The 25,626-nt window shown below is 42.2% G+C and overlaps 1 protein-coding gene across 4 annotated transcripts in view; it reads left to right on the top strand.

Annotated features, from left to right (window-relative positions):
* LOC139692609 (WD repeat-containing protein 47) overlaps positions 1-25,626 on the top strand; it is a 467,176-nt gene that overhangs the window by 375,902 nt on the left and 65,648 nt on the right. The window contains exon 1 of one of the 4 annotated variants that reach the window (XM_071590898.1): positions 15,183-16,495. The exons of the other annotated variants lie outside the window; for them this stretch is intronic. Coding sequence (XP_071446999.1) covers positions 15,512-16,495 — 984 coding nt within the window. The 5' untranslated portion in view covers positions 15,183-15,511. Of the gene's footprint in view, positions 1-15,182; positions 16,496-25,626 lie in introns of those variants that run through there. 4 annotated transcript variants of the gene reach the window in all.

Genomic DNA, 25,626 nt, shown 5'->3' with positions numbered 1-25,626 from the left:
TGTTCACTCAAGCTACTCTAAAAAAGCTTTCAATTTCAATCCATCCATCCATCACCCATCCGTCAAAATTGAGTCGTGACGCTTTGAGTCTTTCAAAAGATAAATTTCCTTCCCATCTGTCTGGAGTGCAGCTAATCATATGTACGTGGCGTGGATTTAAATAATATTTGCCTCCTTTTATCATTATCCTTTTATGACCAGGTTAGCATTTCACTATTCGAACCAAGGTTAATTGTAATTACCGATTCCTAAAGAAGAATGTTGATCGTTGGAAATAATGTTCAGGCGCTCTTTTGTCGCCTCATCAATCTCATTTCAGTGCGAAAATTGAGTCGCGGTTAAATCTTTAAAAAAAAGCAAGAAATCCGGAAGCAGATTGTTTTCGTGTGGCGGAATGGAATGAATATTCCTCTCCTCGATTATTATTTGCAAAAACTTAGGAAACTGCGACGCGGCGCATTCTTGTGATTGACGACCCGTGGACGGACGTGTTCCTCGACAGGACACATATCTCTGCCATCGGTCGAAATTTATGCGACAACTATTCTCATTCTTCCTCATGCATTTTTAATGGGCCATGAATGGCTTTGTCGCACTGCCGCGAACACGTGTGTTTTTTTCCGCCATCTAATGAGCGCGTAATTGACAACGAATCCGGCGTACGCGGCATACCGGAGCGGCGGACGTGGGAATAGGGTGATGGCGCGTTGAAGGGAGAGCATGGGCAATCAGAAGGACGTCCTCGAAGGTCGCGCGCGTGCGTGCACTGTTCGTGCATCGGAGGGAGGGGTGCCCTATATTTTTTCGGTTCCCTGCCCCCCTTCCCCAGTGTTTCGGATTGTGATTGCGTCTACTGGCATCCCGCGACCTGATCGGCTTGCCCAAGTTGTTGGAAGGATTTTGAGGGATTAGGTTCCCATCTGAGGGAGGGTTGAAACCGTTTTTCAGAATTGAGCGGAGGTGCGCCAAGACAGAATCGTGGTTGAACGTGTCTGGAATTGCTTGAGGCAGTAGCGACACCTGCCATTTATTTATCAACAAAGGCCAACGGTAATGGTAGGCTTTCGGATGCACTCGGGGCCAAGCGCCACGACGCTTCTAAGTCTCGTTTAACGGCTAATGTCTTGTTTTAGTCTCCAAATGCGAATACTTCGTATCTCTCCTCATTCCATCCGATATGTCTCTTCTTTATCCGTATATGTGAGCTACATCAGCTTTTACTTCCTAGAAATAATAGTTTTAGGAGAGGTGAACGACAGTTGAGGTCATTTGTGTCATTAAGGATGGGCAGAAGAGGATGAAAGGTGGAGAGAAACTCGGCGTCGGCATTAGCCTACTCTTTACGAAAGGCGCCAAGGGGTCCGCAGCTTAACGTCCCATCCAACGGACGGCGTACTCACTGACAGTGCTGTCCACAAAGCACCTCAAGTAGGGAGCGGGATACCACTGAAAATTATCTGCCTCCGTCGGGATTCGAACCCGGACCCTCTGGTTGGGAAGCCAGTACGGTAGCCACCGCACCATCCGATCTCCGGTTTCATTTCCTTCTTTTGAAAAATTCCTCTTCTTTCCCCATCATGCCTCGTACTTTTTCGTTGGTTTCTTGTTCCACCCATTCCACATTTTTCATTCTTCTGCACATCCGCATAAAAGACGCCTGTAATTAGTCGTAAATCTTGTCAGCTTCGCCATTTATCATAAATTTTTAGGTCTCAAATACCGCCGGTGGATTTTCTGACCGCATTACGAATTTGAGCTAGAATATGTTTTTATTACTCGATCCGGGACGAGCCCCTTTGATTGCTCTCTTGAACTTTATCATTCCTATGATTTCAGAAGTTAAAGAATTTCATGCCATTTGTATTAAGCGTTTTTGCACTGTGTAACTTAAGGTGTTAAAAAAGCCGAACATTTTAAAGACTATTCGAAGTGTTTTCTGACGGTGAAATTCGTATCACATTCAAATACGAATTGGTTATTTGCAGTCCAGTCAAACTGCTACGCTTCCGAAAACGTCATTCAGACGGCAAAGTGAAAGGTAGTGTTTGATTCCAGAATAAGCACGAATAAATCATATTTGGAAGGAGCTTATTTAGTTTCCAACATCTCATACAATTGCATAAAATATCTTAATGCCTAGATTTTGGAAACGTATCTTACTTCCAGGGTTAAGGGCTTCCTGTTCAATCTATTGAGTGTAAGATATCATGGACGAAGATCGTAGGCTTGAGTATTACGTACGTCCGAATTCAGGAGATGAGAATGAATCCAGTGAAATCATATGCCCAATAACGGATCGATTACGTAACGTGGCGTGGCTATTGTGTCGCACCGCTTCCAAGAATATCGACGCTTGAAAATGATCCAGAATAAATCAGAGGATTAGTCATTTTTCGCGTGGCGTGGTGGTTTTCGTTGCCGAGTGTAGCGGAAGAGGGGTCAAGTACGGCGAAGTGCGCCGCAAGCGAGGACGATTAAGATACTCAGATGGGCTTGTATGGAGGAAGTGTTTTTCCGCGTAAACATGCTCTCGTATCTCTAGAACTATTCTGGAAACCTTCATGCACATGGTTTCTACCAAATTTGGCAGAAGGTTTTATTTGCACTATCATCGTGAACATTTTCCAAGGTGGATGAATAATCGAAATGGGGATACGGGAAATCTGTCGCAAGAATATGATACCAGAAGATATCATAATTATATAATTTGATTAATCGATCTTTCCATGTAAACCTTATAGCTTTCTCGTACAATGGGCAGCATCAGTCTTCCTATAAGACTTACTGTAGATTTACCACGTAAGGAACTGTTTCTCTGATGCACAAGTCAATTTGCTGCAAGCCCTTGTGGATCAATTTAAGAGAGAGAGAGAGAGAGAGCATTCTAATGGCAAGGAATTTATGGCACCCTAAAGTGTCTATAATTGACAGGGTGTAATTTAATGTTTTACTGGATATTTGTTACATTTCTAAAGGGCTTGTAAACTTACTTGTAGTCCTGAGAAACCGACCCGAAGTTGTGCAACCTCCTACACGGAGATGGGACGCAAACACTGGATATTCACTTTTGAGATGGTTCCTTATGAAAATGTAGACTCCTTTCGCACTATGTCGTCTGTAATATCTTTTTATTTCGCGCTATAAGTAGGCATGTTTATTGTGGAATCAAAAGGCCAGGTGCTAACTCGGCGTCGTCGCTATCGTAGAATGGAAAATATACGCCGAGGAGTAAGAAATTCGTAAGTCGTGGAGTTTCCCTCCAAAAATTCCCCCCGGTTTATTGTGCGTGCTTAGCTTAAGAGAAAAGTAGTATTCGCGATGCCGTACTTACAGTAATAGCGATGCAAGAAATAGCGTACTTAGAGGCGATGCCGTACTCAAATGTCCATGCTTTCCCGATCGTGCATGCATGAAATCCTGTATCGGTGTCCCTGTCATTAATTGTCAAAAACGTTACACAACGGGCCAATGTGAGACGCGAACCCACGGTCTACGAGTCCCAAGCTTTACCACCGCTTTGAGCCGCCCATTACCCACCTCGCTTTTTAATGCGGGTGGTGTGTTATTTTTAAATATATATTTACTAGTTTCCATTCTTTCATTCCATTCTTAAAATGTTAACGAGGATGTGGAACTCTCTCAATGAGTTTAAATGCACGGTCGCCTGAATGTAACCCCTGTCTGACGGTGACGTGTGGTTTTTTTTTGTTTCCTTTTTCGTCTTTCAAGATAATCTTTTCCTTCCTCAAACAAAGAGATTAAAAGGAAAGGCATATGCTCATGAATTCTTATTAATGTATTCATGAATATAAGACATGGATAATAAAGTAAACATAAAATATTCCCGGCTTTGAGCAGTTTCTTTTTCGGTTGATCGTTGAGGACTTTTTTGCAAGCATTCTTTTCGGAACACCTTTGTTATTTTGTGTGCCTTGTTATGGTTCATTTTCGTATTGGCAGTGTCTTTTTTATTTATGGCGCAGATTCAGTGCCAATGAAATAATATATTGACATAGCTTTTCGTGCTGAATGATTTCATCATAAATATAATGCATGGACAATCAATTATCAATGCTCTTCTGTGCTGTTGACAAATTGTGTTAAGAGTCAATGGGGGATCGTCCTTTTTTTAGGTGGATTATATGACCTCCAAAGCGTTTTTTAGTTTGTTCATTGAATGTGTTGCCTGATATTTGATTATTATTAGCGTAACCATGAGGCATGTTTGAATAATAAATACTTAATGCATGAATAGCCTTTTTGGGTTATCTCTTGTCGCGCGGCTCATCTTTTTTTTCCTGGATTTTATTGCCTTTGATTTTCTTGTCTTTTTAATTGTGTCCTATGGTCGTCTGTTATTCTTGAGGTGTTTCCACGGGCTTTGAGGAGGATGTTGTATTCATGTGGATCCTTAGTGAAAAATCCTACTCGATCACGTAGGCCGTCCGTCAGTTTTTTGCCTTGTTTCTCTCGGCAACGGCTGATGGTTTTGTTTACTTTTCAGAACGGTCCCAGCCTACCGATCGATTGCTATTTATCGCCCGCTTCGTGAGGGGGAGTTTGGAGGGGTATTTGTTTTTTCTCTTGTGCCAAAAGTCTTCCTGTCTCCGCACCAGCCTTCCCCTTGACATTCCGAGTCCGTCAACTCAGTGGTTGGCGACGACGCCCACCGGGGTCTCCCTCGAGATTGATCTCCTCCGGGGGTGGGGGGGGGGGTGAGGGGTTCCCACCTCGTTCCGCTTCTCTCCCCTTAACCTCCTTCGCTCCCGCGCGGACCCCCTTCTCCCATCAGGATTTTCGGCACTCCCTGCGCCGTTCCTCTTTTCTTTCTATCCGAGCCGTAACCCTTTTCCGCGGTCGGTCGGCCGTGGGCGCCCGGGACGTTCTTAGCCGCATCTGCGAAGGAGTGGCAGAGAGAGAGAAGGCTGGCGGGCGTTGCGGGTTCTTCTCTTCCCTTTGCGTGGTCCGCCCACCCGTGACCTTTGTCGCGGAAAAGAAAAATTTAAAAAGATTGGAACGGGCTCGAAGATGGCCAATTAAAGATCAGGTTCGCGTTTCCTAGTTCCCGAGGGCTCCAAAGCACTCGCCCCACTTCTTTTATTTTGTTGTTGTCGAAGGCGGTGGCATCGGGGTGGAAGTGTGTGGGTTTTTGTGTGCGTTCGCGCAGGCGAGGGTTTTTAAATATTCGCGAGCGGGTACCGTAAGCATCACTCTCCTGTTGTTTATCGCGTAGGTTCGAGGCGCCACGGCGCGCCGGAGATCGGAGTGAGCGCTGCGTAAAATATTCGCTTCAATCCGATAGAATTTCGGTGAATGGCTATCACTTTAGTGTGGGACTCGTATAAATTCCGCCATTGGTATGCAAAAGAGCGCTCTTCGAGCTTTGTGGCCGACTGCTACATCTCTCGAATGAATTTGGAGTCCTCTCTTCACCGATACACTTTACGGCCAAAAGCGAGTTATTCGTTGAATTGATCAAGTTTTGTTACGCTAAGATTTATAGCTCATGTTTGAGTGTGTTCCTGTGTAAAGTGAATAGCATCCCGGCCAATTGTTTGTTTTTCACGACGATAAATTTAATGCTCTGCGTAGTTTGAGTCGTGTTATTTCCCAAGTGTGAAAAGTTTCTTCGTTTAATGGAATTAAAATGAGCCGTGAAGTCGTTTGATGGACGGTTGTAATGCACTCTTTTCCCTATGATCGTTACCATTGTAATGCACTTCAGCAGGCTTCATCGCCCGGAATCATCCTCGCTGAACGTCTACCTCATCGATGTTGTAACTAATGCATTTTGTGTACTACTCTAAAAGATAGTGGTTATGCATTGACAGCAATCGATCTTTGCTTAAATATGAAAATCTCTAATTAAGGGTTCAAAACATCAAAATGCTTCCGTGCACGATATCCTCTGAGGTTTGTTTCCCTCGTATTTCTTAACTTTTTGTTCATATATTATATCGTACGTAAATCACCATCTGGGGCACAGGAATGAGCTGAGAATGCTAGGGTGTTTAAAATGTCATTCTAACTTCGATTGAAACTGATATTTAATGCCAGCTGTTTCATTTACGTAGTATTCAGGTATATTTGTTGATCGAACTTTAGGTGCATGGCATAGGAAATTTCGAAATGGTATATTTTTATTTCCATTACCTTTTTTCAATTTTCGTTAAGCCGGTGTTAACAGAATAATTAACGCTAGCACGACTACTGATCTCAACCTACCCTCTGTAATGTCAAGTCATCTCCTCTGGCGTGTTGTAAAAACTATGCTCAACAACGGCTAGGATGAACTCTTGATTTTTAAAGTATGTATTTGGCATTTATGGCTCATGCAAACCAACAACGGTTGACGGAAGCTGGGAATTTGCAAAACCCAAATGGACATATTTACACGTATTTCCACGTGATCTGAAAACATGCGGTATAAAAGTATCATAAGCCGTGACATATTCATTGGCATATCTGGTTTTCTACGATTTAGGTGCAGTTACATTATTAAAATTGGCGAATTTTTTTATTTTACATCGTTTGCACCCATAAGGATAGAGGTGATTTACTGTCATTAATATCGTCAATTGAATAAATAGGTAGGCCCAACCTTCCCTTTATCAAATGGATATCTTGTACTTTCTGATTGCTCTTATCTCTTCATCCATGTTACATTCGTGCTTTATATTATAGCTTGGAATTCCCAGGAAACTGGGTAGGCGAGCTGCAACCCTTGGGGTATTACAGGCGTTCACGCAATAGGGAGTAAATTGGTTTCTCTGGGTGTTATATGTGCCCATCTCAATGTAAATTGGCCACCTTGGACGGCTCTACGTTCATGCGTACATAATGTATACTCAGTATGTCGGGTCTATATGTCAATTGTCTACACATCCATGGAAGATATGAAAAGTACGAGTAAAAATGAGACGATTGAACGTTTATATTCAAACCAATCTAACAATCTTACCAACTCCAAGCAACAGCAGTGCAAAGCCTAACTCAGTTTGCTTTGGGATAGAGGAGAGATTAAATACAGATTATAACGTGATTTTTTTTGTTTGACGCTTTTCTTAGACATCGTTAAGACATCATTAATTTGGTTTAATCATTAATTTTCTGATTGAATGAATTAAAGGGTGACAATAGTGATGTTGTGCATCAAGGATCCAACAGGCAATTTCATTTCATTTATCTCATGGACGAAGCGCTACAATATGTCTATTCTGAACCGGAGATGAATCTATTAGGGGGACCACAGCCCCACCCATGTGAATACTCGTGACATTATTGCAGTTCCAAGTTAATATTACTTTCCCGGCAATAAATTTCTATACCTATCGTTCTTATGCATTTAAGTATCTACTCGTACAATGGAGTGCGTCGGGGTCTCTGTAGTTGTGAAATTAATTGTGACATTGACCATGACTTTCCAATTTATCCTTAGGAGAAAAGGAAACAAAATCATTTTTGCTCAGAAATGACCGTCACCTTTGATGTAGGTCCAGCTAATTCCTCTAAGATGTGGACTTCCATCTTGACTTCTCTGGGAGTCGAACCCAGAACTCTCTCGCAGAAATGCCCGCCTACTTTTAAAGGTTTTCTAGAACCGCTACTGTTCCGAAGCCACGCTGGAAATCGTTTAATTAATTCTTTTCAATAAGAAAAATGTCTGCCGACTGAAGAAGAGTGATGACATCGCCACCTGCCGGTTCAGTCGGCCACCGTGTACAATCGAAAGCAAAAAAATAAAAGCGAAAATGATCTCCGTGGCTGTTTTGTCGTCAATCCGAACAGAAAAAAATTTAACCTTGTGTGAGGTCGATTTGCATTCAACGTGGGCGATGGTTGAGAGTGGCGCACACTAACCCAGGCCACGTGTTTCGTGCGCCAGGATCGAAATGCCTTCCCTCTTTCTCTCACTCCCTTCGTTTGCCGTTCCGTTTTAGTGGAGGCACACGTTCCCGCAGCTCCTCTGCCGTAGTGCTTGGGGTTACTTCCGCAGGGCCCGAGGGCATCCTTATTTCCGAGAATCGCACTCCTATTCCAGGGACTGTTGTCGGAGCGGAACCCTACCCTATCCAAGAACCCTTTCCCCATTCCGCGCCCCCCTCCCCCTAGAGACTGAGACGAACTCGTAATTCCTCGCAAACGTTGACACTTGATTTTTTTTCTTTTTTCTCTCTCTCTTTGTCGAAGCACGACATGAAAACCTAGCGTGCGGTCGAATATCGACATGGCAAGCGAGTTCTAATGTGGCGGTGAATTGATCACGTGCTCTCTTTTTTTTCCTCAGTCGAAGTACGGTTTTTTTTCGCTAACGTTCGGATATCAGAGCCAGCATTGCGTTTTATTCCGATGCACTACTGTCTGATCCGCGCTATATCAACCTATCCGTCGTACGCTGTGGCGTTTTGTAACTTGAACTTCCACCAAGTCGTCATCGTAAGTCTTTATTGAAAATGGAGATCACGGTGGGTAATGTTGAAGTGTCCTTTCGCCTCTTCGTGATTTTTCATTAAGTAAATTTAGGTTTTATTAAGGTTCGATGGCGTCTTAGATCATTCCCCACCGTTTTCATCCTCAAGCTGTCATAGAAGAAATGTATGAAGCCTTCGTCATTTTTAGTAGTGTTCACGCGGCGGTAAGGTGACATGAGTTATGTTTCAATTATTTCTTTGGAATCACCAAGTGTGCGGTTAACATTATGCTTGACAAAGTGGTGAAAAAATTACCTGGTTCAAATGAAAACACTCCCGTGAAAACCTCCACTATCTCCTCTTTCCATGTCGTTCAAATTTCAAACTTTTCATTTTTGTTTAGAATTTACCGACAATGAGTAGTATGAGATGAAGCCATGGGTTTCACGACTTTAAACCATTGGTCTTATTCAGGTAGGTTTTCCTGAGATGGAATTAAAACACACTTCATTTAAAACACAATGCTGCTACCAAGTATTAGTACCTGGTTTCAAAAAGGGTTCGAAAATCAAACTAAGTTATTAATCCTGCCTGATTAATTTAGTTTTCCTTGTAACTCGTCTCCTGTCGTCCCTAATTATTGTTACTGGGGGCAGTCTAGTGACCGTCAAAATCCCAAACTGGTCCTATGCGTAAGGAGTGCCAAATATATTTAATCTTGATGTTGTTCGGCTCATATTTCAGCGGAGGAAACATGCCTTGGATATTATTACGTTGGGTATATGCTGCGCAGTTCTCCCGTGGTTCTGTTTTTATCCTCATAGAGGTCTCCAAGCGTTTTGATTATGCATTCCCAAAACATGGCAGTGGTTATCTCCGGCCATTCAACGTTGGAAAACCATCTTCGAAGAAATGCCATGCGTAGGTACTCTGAGAAATATATTTCTATCATGTTTATAAAGGTTAACTTTTTTGATGGTGGTTATGGTGGATATTTATTCCCTATTTGTTTAGTGAAAAACAAATGTTAAAAAATCTGATACTTTCCCGCATTCAAATGTATCACTTTGCGCACTGCGTTTGTGAGATGCGTCTTAATGGACGAAAGGGCGTCACACGCCTCACGGCAAGAGTTGTTGAACATTCTCGGTAAACTGGGATGATTTTCTTTCTCCACCTTAATTTGGAAAACCTTAACAATCCCAAATCGCATTTGTTATTCTCTCTTCGTCTTTGATGAGTGCGAACAGAGAGCTCGACTCGCCATATCTGGTCGAAATACGCCCATTAGAGAATGGCGCATTTTGTAATGGCCGTAAGGCCTAGGGGTGACTTGTTTTCTTCTACGGTCGTGGGATTTTGCAACGAGTTTAAAGTGGAGGCTATTCTTAGCGCGTGGGATGAAATTTCTGCTGTAAAGCTTGTGACTTTTATTGATTTTTTTAAATTCTTAAAACGCGAAAAACAAACAATGGTTGATGGACGCTGAAAAATTGGCGATGCCCTAAATGCCAAGGTTTACGCCCACGACGCAAATTAAACTTTTTATGGAAGCACGCCTCTATTCACGCGATCTGAAAATTTGAGGCACAAAACCATCATCCATATGATATATGTACTATTTACTCGATGGCATATCTGAATGTGTACAATTTTTCTTATTTTTCCTGCGGTAGCTATGATGATAAAGGGATAAAACTCGATGGATGCCCTTGCGTGTATCGAACTTGGTGAAATGTCCTGTTAAATTTCCCTAGAGCTATTATAATGTGAAATGAATAATTTTTATGATGACTGTCTGTTATTCCGTATCCATTTATAGAAGTTAAACAAAGTATATTGTATTTTCTTTCCCAACGATTCATTCCGGGTTCTTTTATACTCTATTTAGAGATTGGTGACGGTCGCAAAGCTCTTGTCCTTTGATCAGCGATGTAATTTGTGTTTCTATCTTCTGAAGCAATCTATTTCATTGCTAACCATATAAGGACAATGATGCACTGTTTTCTTTACTCTGAACGAAACGCCTTAATTTTATTTGGATCATTTGAAATATTTCCACCTGTATTCATGGAAAAACTAAGTACCAAGGTCTTAATATTCGATGTTTATTTGTATTTTAATACCATGTTGGAATGCCATTTACATTATCGTATTATTCGAGTTCCTATAGGGTTACCAGGACATTAAGTGCTTATTGTGAACATATCGAAAGCTCTATTGCAATTATATTTCTTTTAATAAAGCAAATTGGTTGGACGGAGGGGAAACATGGGATTGACTGATTATATTGGTAGAGAGGACATTAACGAGTTAAATATGATAGAGATAAATATTATTGCTGAAGTAAATATTGTGAAGTAGTCGTTCGTTGAGGAAAATCCATGAAAGGGAACATTTTGTGTAAGGACGCAGGTCGGAGAGAGAAAATGGGCATCTATTCTTCGAGATATGGAAAAGATAGTTCTCCTTTTAAGATATATTTCAAGTTGCGTTGATTTTTTATAAGTGTTTTCAAGCATGCTTTCCGCAAGGGATCTCTTTATTTACCCAGCTGAAGGTCAATCGAGTGCGTTTGTGTAAAACATACGTTACATTCCCAAAGCATTCCTCACATGTCATCGTATATTGTAATTTAGCATCTATGATTAAGAACAACACCTTAGCATAACAAATCTGTATTTCTACCCCTGTTTAGGTGTCCTAGGAGCTTTTCATAATAAATTTCATAAAATTATTCCTCGGTTGTGAGTAAATATAGGTATGTATCTAATCCATTCCTCATCTAGAGAGGGGTAAATAATCACTGGAAAAGTGTGGTAGCATTTTGTAATTATAATTATTATTTCAATAATAAAAAATATGTAACTTAAGCTGATCTCTTGGTTTGATTTAAGCCCGATGAATAGGAATGGAAAGAGGATTCATAACATGTAAGTAATCCTACGGTAGCCAAGAATGGGATATTCTAACCTATTTACCTCTTTTTAGCTCTGTACATATTTCATGAAAACATCCTCTAGATGTTTCCTTCCTCAACTTCCTGTAAATATTTCCATCCTCAAATTTGTAACAAATGAAATATATATATATATATATAATAATTATTATTATTATTAGGTAATCTACCGGTTAAGGTAGGTTTTTGGATGGATGTAATTACTAATTAAATAATTTGTGGCCCCTAGCAAAACACAGCATCCTACTCTACATCAGGTCCCTATATATATATATATATATATATATATATATATATATATATATATATATATATATATACGTATTTATTTGCATTGGGCGGCCAGTTATCCCTAGCCATTTGATCGATGTTTCAATTGCACACCGTACAGTACCAGGGTCAAATCCAATGAACTCGACTGCTCAAAGTTAAATCCAGACTATGCGGCTTTCTTCTATATTTTTGCTGAATTTTTATGAAAATCCTCGAGTAGCACAGAGATAAGAACCCCCTCTAATCCTGAACGTATATGCCGAAGAGCTTCGCTCAGATTACCTCTCCCTCTAACTGCTTTTAAAATAAAATACATTAGCGTTTGTCTGATATTTTAAAATCAACGCACCCTCACCCTTAAAAGGGACGAGATTAAAACAACAATTTTTTGAAGTGTTCCTTAAATCGGAGAAGAGGAAAGATCCTATTCCCTTCTACCCACCTGTTGATTAAGTCGTAATTAGCACTGTCAAATTTCATTTTAAGTGCATAAGGATGGTAAAAGAATCGCCATATAGGGTGTATTTCTGTCTGAGCTTCTGTGTGAACCCTTAGTTAGCCGTTCGTGGAATCTCGAGCTAATTTTGCTTGGAACACGGAAATGTTGTCCATCAGCGTGTGACTTTGTGAGCCGAGGGCGGCCAGGTCCACAGACTCACGGATTTAAACGTTTGCGATTCTGACGTAACGGTTGAAAGAAGGGCCAAGGGGTGTTCCTACTCGCCCGCCCACTCCGAACCCCACGCACGTACTCAGCCATTAGCCTCCCTTCACTCGCAGTAATATTCAAAAAGCAGCCCACTTCCAACTGGCCATGGTCTCGAGGAGGAATTGCAATTTCCACTCGATGTCAAATCTTCGAGTTTAGTGCGCTAGGTGTCATTTTGGATTAACGATAAATAGGAAAACCAGTTAATACTCATATAATAATATAAAACTTAAAAGTCTTTTATTCATATAATAAAAACATCTGAAGTAGTTGGAACTAACTCCTTGTCCAAACTTTTCATTGGGAACAAACATTAGAAAAAATCTGTTTTCGACTTAAAGAAACTTGTTTCAACGAAAGTAGTTTTAAGAAAACATATTTAAAAAGGGATGTGTATTTGCATAATTATTTATTTCTTCATTTAAAGTCTTTATTGGGGCGATATTGAGACCATATAGTCCCTTATTCCGCCTAACCCCTAAGCATTACACATACATTGGGTACAATTGCAAACATCCAAGCCCTAGGTGGAGGAAAACCCATCAAGGAGGGAATGGAACCCGCGTCCTCTGGGTTAGCACGCGAGAACGTTACCCGGTCTCCACCGACATAGTAGTAGGGAAAAATTTTATAAGTGGTAGGTATTTAGGATCCATCGAAAAAGTGTAAATTATCGAACGGTTTTCATTTTGAGAAGGTCGAGTAAATTTGTGAAAACTTCTGACGTGAAGATAATAAAAATCATGTGGTGTCTTCGGTTGGTTAGTGTGTGCTCGTCATTGTAGTGGGAGTCGTTATACCGCGAAAGGTTTAGAACTATGAAATCCATATTGCATTGCGAATAAATCATTTCACATATATTTTACATTTTCAGATTCTCCCCCAGCTGTCTGACACCCAAGCCACACTTATTCAGAAATATCAAAACCCAGCTTTTAATAATATGCTATATCTGTTCGTTTACTCCGAGAATTCTTTCAAAACAAGATAATTTACAAACGACCCGTCATGCTCTGAGTACGAAAGTATTTATATCTGTCGTGAAAAATTCGTCTGTATTCCGTGTGACGTCAGACTTCCTGTAGCCATTTCCTCCTTTCCAGTCGCTTTATGGCGGACCCATCCCTTGAGTGTGACGCACTTAATATATGGTCAGTATTTTTCATTGACTGCAATTTTTTACTTTTATTGTAATTTGTCAAATTCTCCATCACCTGCAGGTATTTGGGCGTCAAATCCCCCTTATTGATGCTGAATTATCGTGGTGCCTCTTAAAGTCTAAATGTCGCAGAGAATAGCGCGGAACCGCGATTGTCATTTCTGGTTTTGTCTTGCGATATTTCAATTCAAAAATAATCATGTAGTTTAGACGTTTTCCCAATTTCAGCAATATTGATAAGAGCAATGGTATTTTTATTTCTTGACCCATTTTATTGGTATAGTTCCTATATTGTCAATGTATTTCATTGACGGTAAAATACCTTTAACACTGGGAGATTAGGTGATAAAAGGCATAAATTACAAAATTATTTTCACTCTTCTGCGGGTATTGCAAATTAATGTTTGTTAAACGTATTAGTTGTCTCTGGTGTTAAAAGGGGAAGCGCATGCAGAAAAGCACAGGGTTGTTTGGAATGTTTCAACTTTAATAGAATTTTGTGTTTTTGATTTTGACAATGGAAAGGTATTTTTTTGCGTCAACTCGTTTCACTACAATTATTCCGAGATATCATCCCGTCTCGTCAAGTGCATATAAGAATTATTATGAGGTAGGATGTTGAAGAGACGAAACCAGTCTTGTTTCGGGTTGACGTTTCGTGGAAGATTCAGCGTTGTTTCTGTCCAGGGTTTTTATTTTTACTTACGTAACTAATTAATTTTTTTATTATAATATGGCGTCCTTTGAATTTGAACGAGTGGTTATGACCCCCTGGAAAAATTTTCAGCTTGTGTATCCGTTTATAATTTCACCCTTTTCGGTAATTAAATTAGCGTGGCTTTCCGACTTCGATCCATCGCTCCCAAGTCTTCATCGAAAAATCATTTGTTTTCTTTGGTAGTCCACAAGAACGGCCGAGTGTCGTTCGTGTAGGATTTTTTGCGCTGTACGCGTGTAGTTTCTTCTTCTTGTGCCAAGATTCTGCCAGGGCCGCCATAGATCAGCATCGTGGATTACAATGTTCGTTCCGGCGTGGCCTTTCGAAAGGCGTTACATAAGACGTCATCTCTTCAATTCACCTGTCCGCCTGGTTTTTTTGTCTACCTTCACCCATTTCATAGTCACTTTTTCACCTCGGCGTGATCCCTCTATCTCTCTCCGTCGCATCCATCAGTGAGGAGGGAGGATCTCCCGGTTTCTTCTTTCCTCTATCGTCTCTCCCTCACAACTTCTCCCCACCCAGCCCAGAACCATTTTCGCGAGGGCCAGAGAACCCTTCGCCCTCCCCCTGCCGGCCCGGATAACCCTTCCCTCCATCCCACCCCACTCTTCCCCTCCGTCCGGGGCGTTTTTCTGTCATCGCTCCTAATATGGAGTCGGTGGCCAAGGGTATGCGCGGGAGGAGGGTAGGGGAGGGAATTGCGTAGCGTTTTGCAGAACAGCGCTTCCCCTTTATACTCCTTCCTTCTCCTCTCCTTCCTTCGGAGTAGCTTATCTGGGGGAATGGTGGGGCGGGGTCCGGAGGAAGGGGAGAAGACGAGAGGGAGGGTACATACGAAGGACGCGTACGGAGGCGGCGGGACGGTTCGTGGAGTGGGGCGAAAGAGAGGGGAAGAGGGCCGAGGAGGGCACTTGCGTCGGTCCCCGTAGTGGAGCCGCTGCCGTCTATACCATTTCCTTGCATCAGCTGTTGCCGTGAGACGTGAATTGTCGTGCCGTCCGTTCTTGTTCCCCAAGCGTCCCAGCGTGTGCACTCGTGAACCGCCATTCTCCTGTGCTGTCAATTGCTTTCTTCTCCCGCGTGGAGCCTTCCCCGCTATGTGACGGGACGTCTGGCGGATTTCTTGGAGAGCTGTTAGTCATACACCCACATCCGCCGGGAGATTCCTTCGCGCAGTGGCAATTTCTTACTCTGTTTCGGTCGTTGCGGGCGTTGAAGTTTCCTCGAGGCGAGTTTCGCTCTCGGTTTTCGTGACTCGAGGGGAGTTGGGTGACTAAGGATGAGCAGCAGTGCGACATCTGCGGTCCGCCTCCTGGAGGACATGTTCCGGGACGTGAAGTTAGTGCACGCGGAGGAGAAGGAGAATGTGCCGGAGAGGGTGGAGGAGCCCATTGGGGTGGACAAGAGTGACTGCGAGGTGCACGGCTACCGGAGGAGGTCCTCCATGGGCTCGACGGGCTCGCTCCTCCGCCGGAAGAGCGACGCCAACAAGACTGCAAGGAACCCATCGACGGCCTCGTTCGCGATGCCCACGGCGGCCTCCCTGTCCAAGATGGGACCGCGGCGGGAGTCGATGCCGCACCTCACCACCAGCTCCCCGTCCCCCGTGCAAAACGTCTACTTCAAGCGAGACTCTCGGGGGCACATGCACCTACACTGGCAGGGCGAGGAGAAGGCCACTCAGGGCCGGAAGGACTCCGCCATGGCGCTGAAGAAGGACCCACCGGTGGGGAGTCGTAGGCACACCCTGGCGGCGTCGACCCCTCACCTCCCGGGCGTGGTGGTGAAGCGGGAGATCCGCCGGAGGGACACAGTGGGCGAGGGCGCCCGGAGGAATTCGACCATCGGCATGATGGGCCCCACCATCGGTGGTGGAACCCTACCTCGGAGAAGCTCTTCTGGGAAGATCCCCACGTCTCCCGGGGCTGCTTCGGTAGCCCCGATGCGGCTCCACTCTGCAGGGTGCTTCCTCCACACTGGGGGCCTCGCTCAAAAGCGGAGGGAGTCGATGCTGCGGCCGCCCTCCTCCCGCTCCTCTTTCGACATCTCGTCCTCGCGGAGGGATTCCATTTCGCCGTCATTTCCACCCCTATCACCCTCTGCCCTTTCCCGAAGGGACTCGAGCGGCAGTGTGGGCGGAAGGAGAATGTCCACCATGTCTACAGACTCGCTGGATTCCCTCCGGAGGAGAAATTCGTGGGATATGGGCCGCAGGGGGTCTTCGTCCGCCAGCTCTGGGGTGGGGACCGACGATGCAGACAAGGTATGGAATCCTCTATGCGACTTCCGGAGTCTAAAATGCCTTGCATCTCCTGTACTTGGCTGTCAAGGTGTAGAAATAAAATACACAATTGGAGGCTCTATGCCGAATCAGTGTGGTTATTGGCAAGATGGTTAAATGAAGTGGGGTATCTTAGCGTTTCGCTTCTGATAATATTCCTGCCTTTAGGTTTGCGCGATGATATTTCCCTAAGAAAGTTAAAATTAGAAATCACGTTATATAGTATATTTGACGAGCTGCGAAAGATTTAGTAGCAGTTCGAAACTGTTTGCACTATGGATTTATCTTCTCCAATTAGTTAAAATCATTATTCTTAGGAATACCTTTGACTACTTATAAACTCACTTGTAAATAGAGCATTGGTTAAAATTGTTTCGCATCTATGAAATTGTAATTGAACATTATTAGTTTACGGATTGCATTTTTTTGACGTTTGTCATCATTTAATTTTTTAATGACGGGCAACAAATTTTTTCTTGTCTTTCTAAAATGATGTTCTTAGGCCGGCATGGTTTCTTTTTCCTCAGACTTGCTTGACAATGTTTATATATGCATTCATTTGATCAAATGTATGTCCCTTATGATCAGGTCTTAGCTGTGGCAATCCACTTATAATAAGTGAACGTTTTTCAAAAATTTAGTGTTCGTCGATAAACTCACTTTTACCTCTTTTGTTTAACATCTCACTCTGTTATCATTATCTCTAATGCTTACCTTTTCGTTGCGTTAACCTAGTTATAGACACGATTACGCAGGGTTTCACGACTATCAGTCCAGAATTATGTGTTTGTTATTATCATGTGATATATGCTATTTCTTCATAAATTGTCATTCGGATGGTAGATAGCATGAGTAATAATTAACCAATTTGGAATTTTCTTGAATCACGTACACTATTTTGTTTTTAAGCGCTTTCTTACACTTGGGGCATGATTATGGATGGCCGATAAATTCTCCTGTGTTGTTGTTGCAGATACCTAAGGACGCTCTTTTTCAAAGTGCGTTATGGTAATTTTGTTTCCCCGACTCCCTTAAGGCTATTTACATAAATAATTAAACCAATTACATCGAAGCACGAAGCAGTTTCACTACTTGTGGATATTGTGAAAATTTCTGGTTTTGTGCCCGTGTCGGATTTAATATCTCAGATACAGAATGCATTTGTTGGCATTCTGTAATGAAAACAACTTCATCCGTACGGGCCGTATTTTCCCTAAATGGAGGGAAAGTAATCAAATTCCGCATTGAATTCAAGTGAAATACTATACTTCTTTCACTGGGGTCGTATGAGTAAGTAATGTCTCCTCACACATTCCGTTTTAGTTCAAGTGACGAGTACGCGGTGTCGTTGTGTTAATGTGCAGGCAAATTTATTCTCAGTACCTCATAAAGTGTCGATAGAAAGATTTATTAATGTTCTTATATGCTGCATTGACGTCATCTTTCACGCCCTCGCTTAACGGAATGCGTAATGTGGTCGCTCGTTTGTCTTCAGTGGTCACACGGTTTAATTGCTCACGTGGCTAGAATGACTAGAGCGACGTTGGCTTGGGGGAAAAATTACAATTTTCTTTTGTGCTGTCGATTGTTTAAAAAAACATTAAAACTGCAATCGTAAAATAGCGTGTTACTTGAGTACTCATTTTAAGGTCTGGGTTGGGAAAATTGGAGAAAAGATATGAGTAAGTTATTTTTTAAAAAATCAGAGGGAATAGGGCGAAATCGGTCGTTCGTTACCCGAGTTATGTTTGAGGATCGGTTTATCGATTCTTGATCGTAGGAGAGGATGCCGTTAGCAATGGATTCAGTGACTGAAGCCCGTCTTAATTAGTGTTCTTATTATCTACCTTAGTTTTTTGGGGAATGATATCGGCGTATTCACGTAGAAGTAAAGTGCTCTTTCCTGTGTCTCTTTGGCTCGAGTTTCTAACATGGACTGTTGAACATTTCTTTCAAACGCATCCTCTCGAGATAGGCACCGCGACCTGTTGTCTTTACTCACTTTGGACCCTTGTCTGCTGACCGAGGCGTTGTTTCATGTGTGCCGCCTCCTTGGTTGCTCAACATCAGCCCAAGGACTTGATTTCCCAATGTACTGTGCAGCTGCGCTCGTGTTATTATTTGTATCGTTGCCATCGTCCTGTGCCTGCATAATTGCCCGCATTCAAGTATGGACGCAAAAGCGCTGTCAGAAAAGGGTGGAGCGAAGATTACGCGTTCCCTGTCACGGCCGACTCGCCCGTGTCATACACTGACTGACCTCTCTTAATCACCATTCCAGTGTTTGTTTAAAGAGCCCTTCGAACTATCCCATACCTCCTTCAAAATTTCCTGAACTGTCGCATTCCGTTGCTTGCGTCTTGTGATTCATCCTTAACCTGCCTCTGCTGCATATATCCATTATAGCGCATAGCAAACTTTTCTGGTCTTCATTATTATGATTTTTCCTAGCAACCTTAAGTCACGGATTATTACATTATTAAGTTATTTTTTTGCATTGTCATCTCTTCCTGATGTATAACATAGTGTATATATATATATATATATATATATATATATATATATATACATATATATATATATATATATATATATATATATATATATATATATATACCATTCTAGACGTAGTAGTCAGGAGAAAAACACGAACCAGTTTAAGATATCGTAGGGGAGGAGAAGTTGTAGAAAATCGAACAAGGAAAAAAAGCTTATGGAGGATATATTATGAAGGGATTGGAATGCTGAACGATTTTATAGAAATTAGAGATTAACTATACTAGGAATGGGAATGAGGAGAGAGGGGGCATTGCATTCCACACACGTGAAGAATGGATGGATAAGGATAGACTGGGGTATTTGAAGGAGGGCGAGATAGATTTAACAGCATAAGAAAGAAGTAATTTTGGGATTAAGAAGTTTATGGTATGACTGATACATAGAGAGGCCCGCGGCGATATACATAGCTTTCAGATACCAGACACAGCGTATCCATAGTCGATAAATTACCTATAATTGTAATACTTACAATGCAATGAAGTATGTGTTAACTGTTGATATTATAATACTGAGTTTGAACTAAGTGATTCAGGGATAGAAGTCTCTCAGTGTTATGAAATTAATGCCCATAGAACAAATATGAGTGGTGTTTTCTGTAGGCGCATTCCATTCAAGTGACTACTACTTATCTAGGTCATCTCGCCTGTAAACAAGCCGCTCCTATCAGGCCCGCGGTAGATCCTAAAGCTATGACGTCCTCCATAAGCTTCTATTGAAGGATCTTCTGCGGTATTACCGTCATAAAGTCAAGGCGACATTGTTTATTGGTCACTAAGAAGTTTATTGTGGCGAGACTGTTTTTTGTACGGAATTCTCTCGTGATCTCGAATCGCCAAAGGAAGATAGAAGAGACGAGGATATCGGGGTGAAGAGCTCTCGCGAATAAGGCCCTTCCTCTATTAGCATTGAATGAGTGGGCAAGCGGTGTGATCCAAGAGGCACGGCGGATTGCCGAAAGGCGTGGCTCTCTCCCTTGGGGCCAGCGCACTGGCGGGGAGATTAGGAGCGGCGAGAGGGGAGTGGCGTGGATGGAGGAAGGAAGCACGAGTACATCGTTATGAATTCGATTCATCAGTAACGTGATTTAAGTGGACAACATGGAAACATGCATTTTTAATTCGGGAATTCGACTTATTTTCACAGCTTCACAATGCCATCGCAAATCAAATATATGTCGCAGATTGAATGTTCTATTAGCATCAATTATATTCTATTTCAGTCTCATTAAAGTGCATTATAAAGGTTGAATTAAATAAACGCCCCCTATAATTCGTACATTAAAATGCTAAGTGAAAACAACTTATAGCCGTATCGCACAAGATTGCAAAAATATGCCTATATTGACAAATTACCCTCGTATACAGATCTAAATTCCGTATTGATTATGAAAGAAATTATTCTGTGAGAGGAATCAATTTTTTAATCATTTCATTGGAATAATTTCATTATTATGAAACATATTTATTATGCGTAATTCGGACGAATACATTTAAAATAGTTTTATGAAACAAAATATTAAAGAACAAATAAAAAATATAATTTTCCGTTGCACTCATTTCTGCTTCAACTATGAAAATTTGGGTAATCCTTAACCATGCTATTATTCACACAATATTATTACTTATAATGAATACGGATAAACTCCTCACTTGCCTTCAGTGGTTTTATAAAATATGAGTGGGTTTGAGTAACCTTTGAATTTCCGCAAGTATGTATGTGACAAGCACGTTTCATTAACCACACATCATTCAGCTGCCGCGTTATTAGCTGCTTCCGTTAAATTCACGTTATTATGTATGGAATTCCTAAGACACTGTTCGGAACCGAGACAATTTTCCGTAATGAACAAGTTTTCGCTGTGTACGGGGTCCGTTATGGAGAGTTTTCGCTGTAATTAAATGGAAACGCAGCTTGGACGAGTTCTGGCGTCTCGGCGCATTCACGTCGCCGTGCGTTGAACCGAAACCGCAGTCCTCAACCCATACGTCTGTTAGTGATACGCGTACGAAATCTGAGCTCGTTCTGTACTCTCCCTGGTCTGTGTTGTCCGCGCGACATTGTAGTGGATTGAGTTCCTTTTCCCTTGCAGACTTCAATTTCCCAGAAAGTTGTGGAATACGAGGGTTGCTATATTTATATTTTGAGCCTAATAATGAAAATACTAATTTTTTGTTGAAAATGGCTTTATTGTTTTTCGAAGTGTTCTCCATTATAATCAATACACTTTTCCATGCGCTCGAACCAATTTTCGTGACACTTTTCACACCCCGATTGAGGTGCCTCCAAAATGTGGGTTTTGAATGCATCAACGGCTTCTTCGGGCGCCAAAAGAAAATCGGCCACGCAATTTTTTTCTTGATAATTGGGAATAAAAAGAAGTCATTTGGTGCTAAATCAGGGCTGTCTGGAGGATGTCTCCTACAACGGAAATCACTCAGCTAGGATTTAGCCGAAGTCATCGAGCGGTGTCACCCGCATTTTGAGCCGGAGACCCTCTGCAGTCGGGCTCTGGACCTATTAGGCCACCGCGGTGCCCATTGCTCGAACATCACGCGTCGTAATCGATATGTCTCGCGGCTCGACATGAGTAGGGACATGTGCACTTTAAATAAAGAGCGAGCGGTTGTGGTGCTCCAGGAATGGCGCTGCAGGGTCGGTTGCGACGTCTCGAGGAGGAGGTGGGTTGGGGGCAGGGCAGGTCGTCGCCTCTGGGGTCAATCTGGATCGGGAGCCCTGGGGGAGGGATAGCTTCAAGGAGCGCGTGCGTTCGTGCCATTTCAGTGCTCTGGTCGTGGGCGGGTAATGAAGGGGTGGGGAAACGGTGTCGGTGTCGAAAGCGTGCTTGCCCCCCGGAGAGCGGCTGTCCGCTGGAGGGGGAGACAAAGAGTGCGGAGGAAGACCACGACGACGTTTGTATGGACGATGCGCTGTTCTTAAAAGGTAAGGTTTTTCGAGCGTGGGCACCGACTCACGAGTGAGGCCGTGCCATAAGGTTTTTTTTCTCCCAAAAAGTTATTATCGGGTTCTAAAATGAATCAATTTTTAATACAGCAAACGTCTTCGGGAAAACAAAAGCGGTCGGTGCCAGACTCCGTCTTTCCTTGAACTTTTTTTTTCAAGTTGGTGGTCGTCTGCGTACAAAACTAAGGTCAAAATTTAAATTTTTAAAAATTAGGGTTCATGAATTGCCCACGAGTGTTTTTTTCTGAACCTGGCAAATTCGCGGAAAGCTCTGTCGGCGTAAATCTTTGGAAATGAAGAGTTAAATCTTTCTTTTGCGTTTCAAGCGAGGCCTGCGAATATACATACGAACATATCTTTCCATGGGTGGTTGCTTTAGTATGTTCCGAGGATAATAGAATCAAAAAATTTCCATGTTCAAGCTTAAGGTCTTCAAGTCAAGGCCTTCTGGTTGCGCAGTCGATTCAGAAGTCCTAACATCCGCCAAAAATGCACTCCTCAAGTCGTCTTGAAACATTCACGCTTATTTTGGGGCTTGGCTTGCATTTTAATTATATAGTTATAAGGTCATATTTAATTGTTATTTAGAAGTTAAAAAAATCAAGTTACCGTGATAATGTGGCCCCAGTAGCGTACATCTATGTATCACACCAGGGCTTCTCTACGCCAATGGGCAGCGCAACAAGTGTACAACGCCCCACCCTGGTCGATTTAATCCTTTTCTGCAGTATTTGGGCTTCAGCCTATCAGTGGGCGGAAGTGCCAACGCCGGTGACCCTAGTTTAGTTGTTTTCCCCCTCGGGAAAGAAAGCCTCCCACGGAATATTATCATGTTTTCCCGTTCGAGCTCTTTTTTCAATGCTTCACCCAAAGGAAAGCCTTCACTTGGGGAGGAGATGACTGGCACCTTATTCCTCTCGCCCTGTAATAGACGGGTCGGCTCAAAGAGTTCCCCCGGTGCGATGACGCAACCGCTCTATAATGATGCAGCTCTCAATGGAGTCTTTGTGCTTCTCAATCCAAGAGTCCTCTCAACCCCCGCTTCCTCGCTGGCGAGCGCCAATGCTGGAGACAAGACCAGTCACGGTCCCGCGGTCCTCTGAATTCGGCGAGTACGTATCTTGAAAGGCAAAATTAATTCCTCGCTTCACCCTCATAGAGAGGATGCCACGGAAATTACGTCTTTACTCTTTATATCCAAAGAAAGAGCGGTATTATAACTTGATTCCGTTATAATTGGGGCTCTGGTCCCACACATGGTGGGCACTCATTCGGAAAATTGGGGAACTGGGAAAAGGTAGGCATTAATTAATTATCAGATCTAGAAAACAGCGAAGGGAAAGATAGTTTTCATGTGAAAATAACAGTGATTTTGTAAACTTTTTCCGACTAAGAAAGTTGAAAATATTCGCATTAATAAGAGACCGCAACGCAGCCTGTAAAAAATTTTATGCCCGGTAGGGCAACACATATTCAAAGTAGTGTCGGGCATATACCTGAGTAGGGATCATTTTGAAATTTGTCGAAGTCAAAAAATATTTCCCAAAGAGACAGGCATGACTTTCTTGCCCACATTCACTTGGATACGTGCCTGGAATAATTCAATTTCCACAATGGTTCTGGAAAAAGGGCCGAATATTTTCGCAAAATTCGGGAACTTCCGCTCGGGAAGAATATTGCTTTTAGCTGTGAGGCCAGTTCGTGTTTGGCGTACACCATCTCACGTACTGACCCTAGCAAAAGAAGAGACTATGGTAAGTAACCAGTGTTTCCCGCAGCGATAGCGAATCAAATGTCAAATATTCGGATGAAAAAACTGGAAAAAGACAAACGGCAATTTCGGGATATTAAAAGAAAAATGTCCGGGTTGGGAATTCTGGGAGGGAGTGGCATTGATTTCATGACCAACATAAATTTGCTGATATTATTCTGTGTGAGATAGGAATCATTACGAATTCCTTGAGTCACGTTGTGTAATACTTTCGTTTCTTTTGTTTGGGTGGAATCATTTGCTGTTTGTTTTTGGCTTTGGGTCAAGTTCGAAGGCGAGAGAGAGTGAAATCGGTAATTAGTTAAATCGACCGTAGCACGTTAAGTACCATCGCAAATCTTCCGCAAAACAATGCTTGTATTTTTGAGTTCATATTTCAATGGTTAGTTAGAATCTTTGATGCAGCTGTCCGTTATGTCGAAGGTATTGCATACGTAAGACGTGTAACTAATTATCTCCGAAGTTTTCCGCAAAGTTATCTGGCGTACGAAGTTATTGCCATCTTGTCATGGAGATATAGCTGCACGTTTGTTGTCAAAGGATAAATGAAACTACCATTTATTTATTGTCTATTCCTCTTTTTTATCACAGTTTTGTTTTTTACAGATTTGTGTTATACTTTTTCGTGTATAGCTTTGTTTCGCCCTCTCTTTCTCTCAAGGCAAGCACTTAATGTGCATACATTTTTTATTCCATCACTTCATGTCACCCGTGTTCAAAAGTGGCCATTCATATATGTATGGCAAGAAAAGTTGGACGTGAATATAGGATTCATTCTTCTTGATAATCTTCTGGTTTACAAAAAATACCTCACTGATTAAGAGCTTGATAGTTTTCTGAGATAATATGAAAAATTATCTTAACTGAAATGTTTTTGTTTCAGCTACATACCTCCAAAACGGACTTACTCCGAGTTTATTTCCATATCTTTCATGGGAAATAACCTAATAATCATGAGCCAACATTTTAAATGTTCCCTTTTTTACATTTGTCGCCCCTGAAAAGTGGAATTTTTCAGAATGATGATTTTGTTACGGTAACCTTTTTATGGCCATTACTGTTTCCATGGGTATCAGCATGCCTACGAGTAAGTGCATGTGAAACGGGTCTCTACAACCAAAGAAGAGTTCACAACGTGCAAACATTTCATTCTAGATCATGAAGTCCTGAATATTTTCAAATTCTCATCTTGATTCCAACTACGTATGTATTTGTTCATTCGCCGGTTATTTTTTCCCACTAGGTGGTCAAGGAATACGAATGAAAAATAAGTCATATCGTCCCAATGAAACTCGGAGCGCCAACACGGATAGAAAACGGTCATGGTCTTGACGTAAGATAACAGCTTCAACATCACGTAAAGGGTTGACACTTGAGAAACCTCCCTGCACTCCTTCAGCTCACAGCCGAGTGAGAGTTAATCACATTCTGAAACGGAAGGTCGTGCGGGGGAGGACGTTGATTACTAGAAACTTGTGCCCGCATCACACTTAAAAATAAACTCAGGCCTTTCGTTAACGAAAGGGGCGTGATTCCATTTATTAAGTAGGGTATTAATTTGATACGGTTTTAATCTCACTTACATTTCCTTCGTTAATGCTCCTATTGCCCTCGTTGCTTGAATAATGTAATTGGATGCCCCTCAACCTTAGAGCGGCAGGGGAAAGAGAAATTCTTTTCGTTTTCATTGTGGTCATGAAGAGTGTGTAGTTTGCTTAAATTTGAATTGCAGCGTATGAAAGTGACAGAAGGTGTGTACACGGAGAGAAAAACACAAAAATTGTACGGAGAGAAGTCAACTCAGCTTCAAATTGGCAAACAA

The sequence above is a fragment of the Hetaerina americana genome, unplaced genomic scaffold (assembly GCF_022747635.1).
Source record: "Hetaerina americana unplaced genomic scaffold, ioHetAmer1.1.p SCAF_4, whole genome shotgun sequence".
NCBI lineage: Eukaryota > Metazoa > Arthropoda > Insecta > Odonata > Calopterygidae > Hetaerina > Hetaerina americana.
The sequence above is the reverse complement of the archived record's forward strand: the minus strand, read 5'-3'. Positions and strand labels throughout refer to the sequence as shown.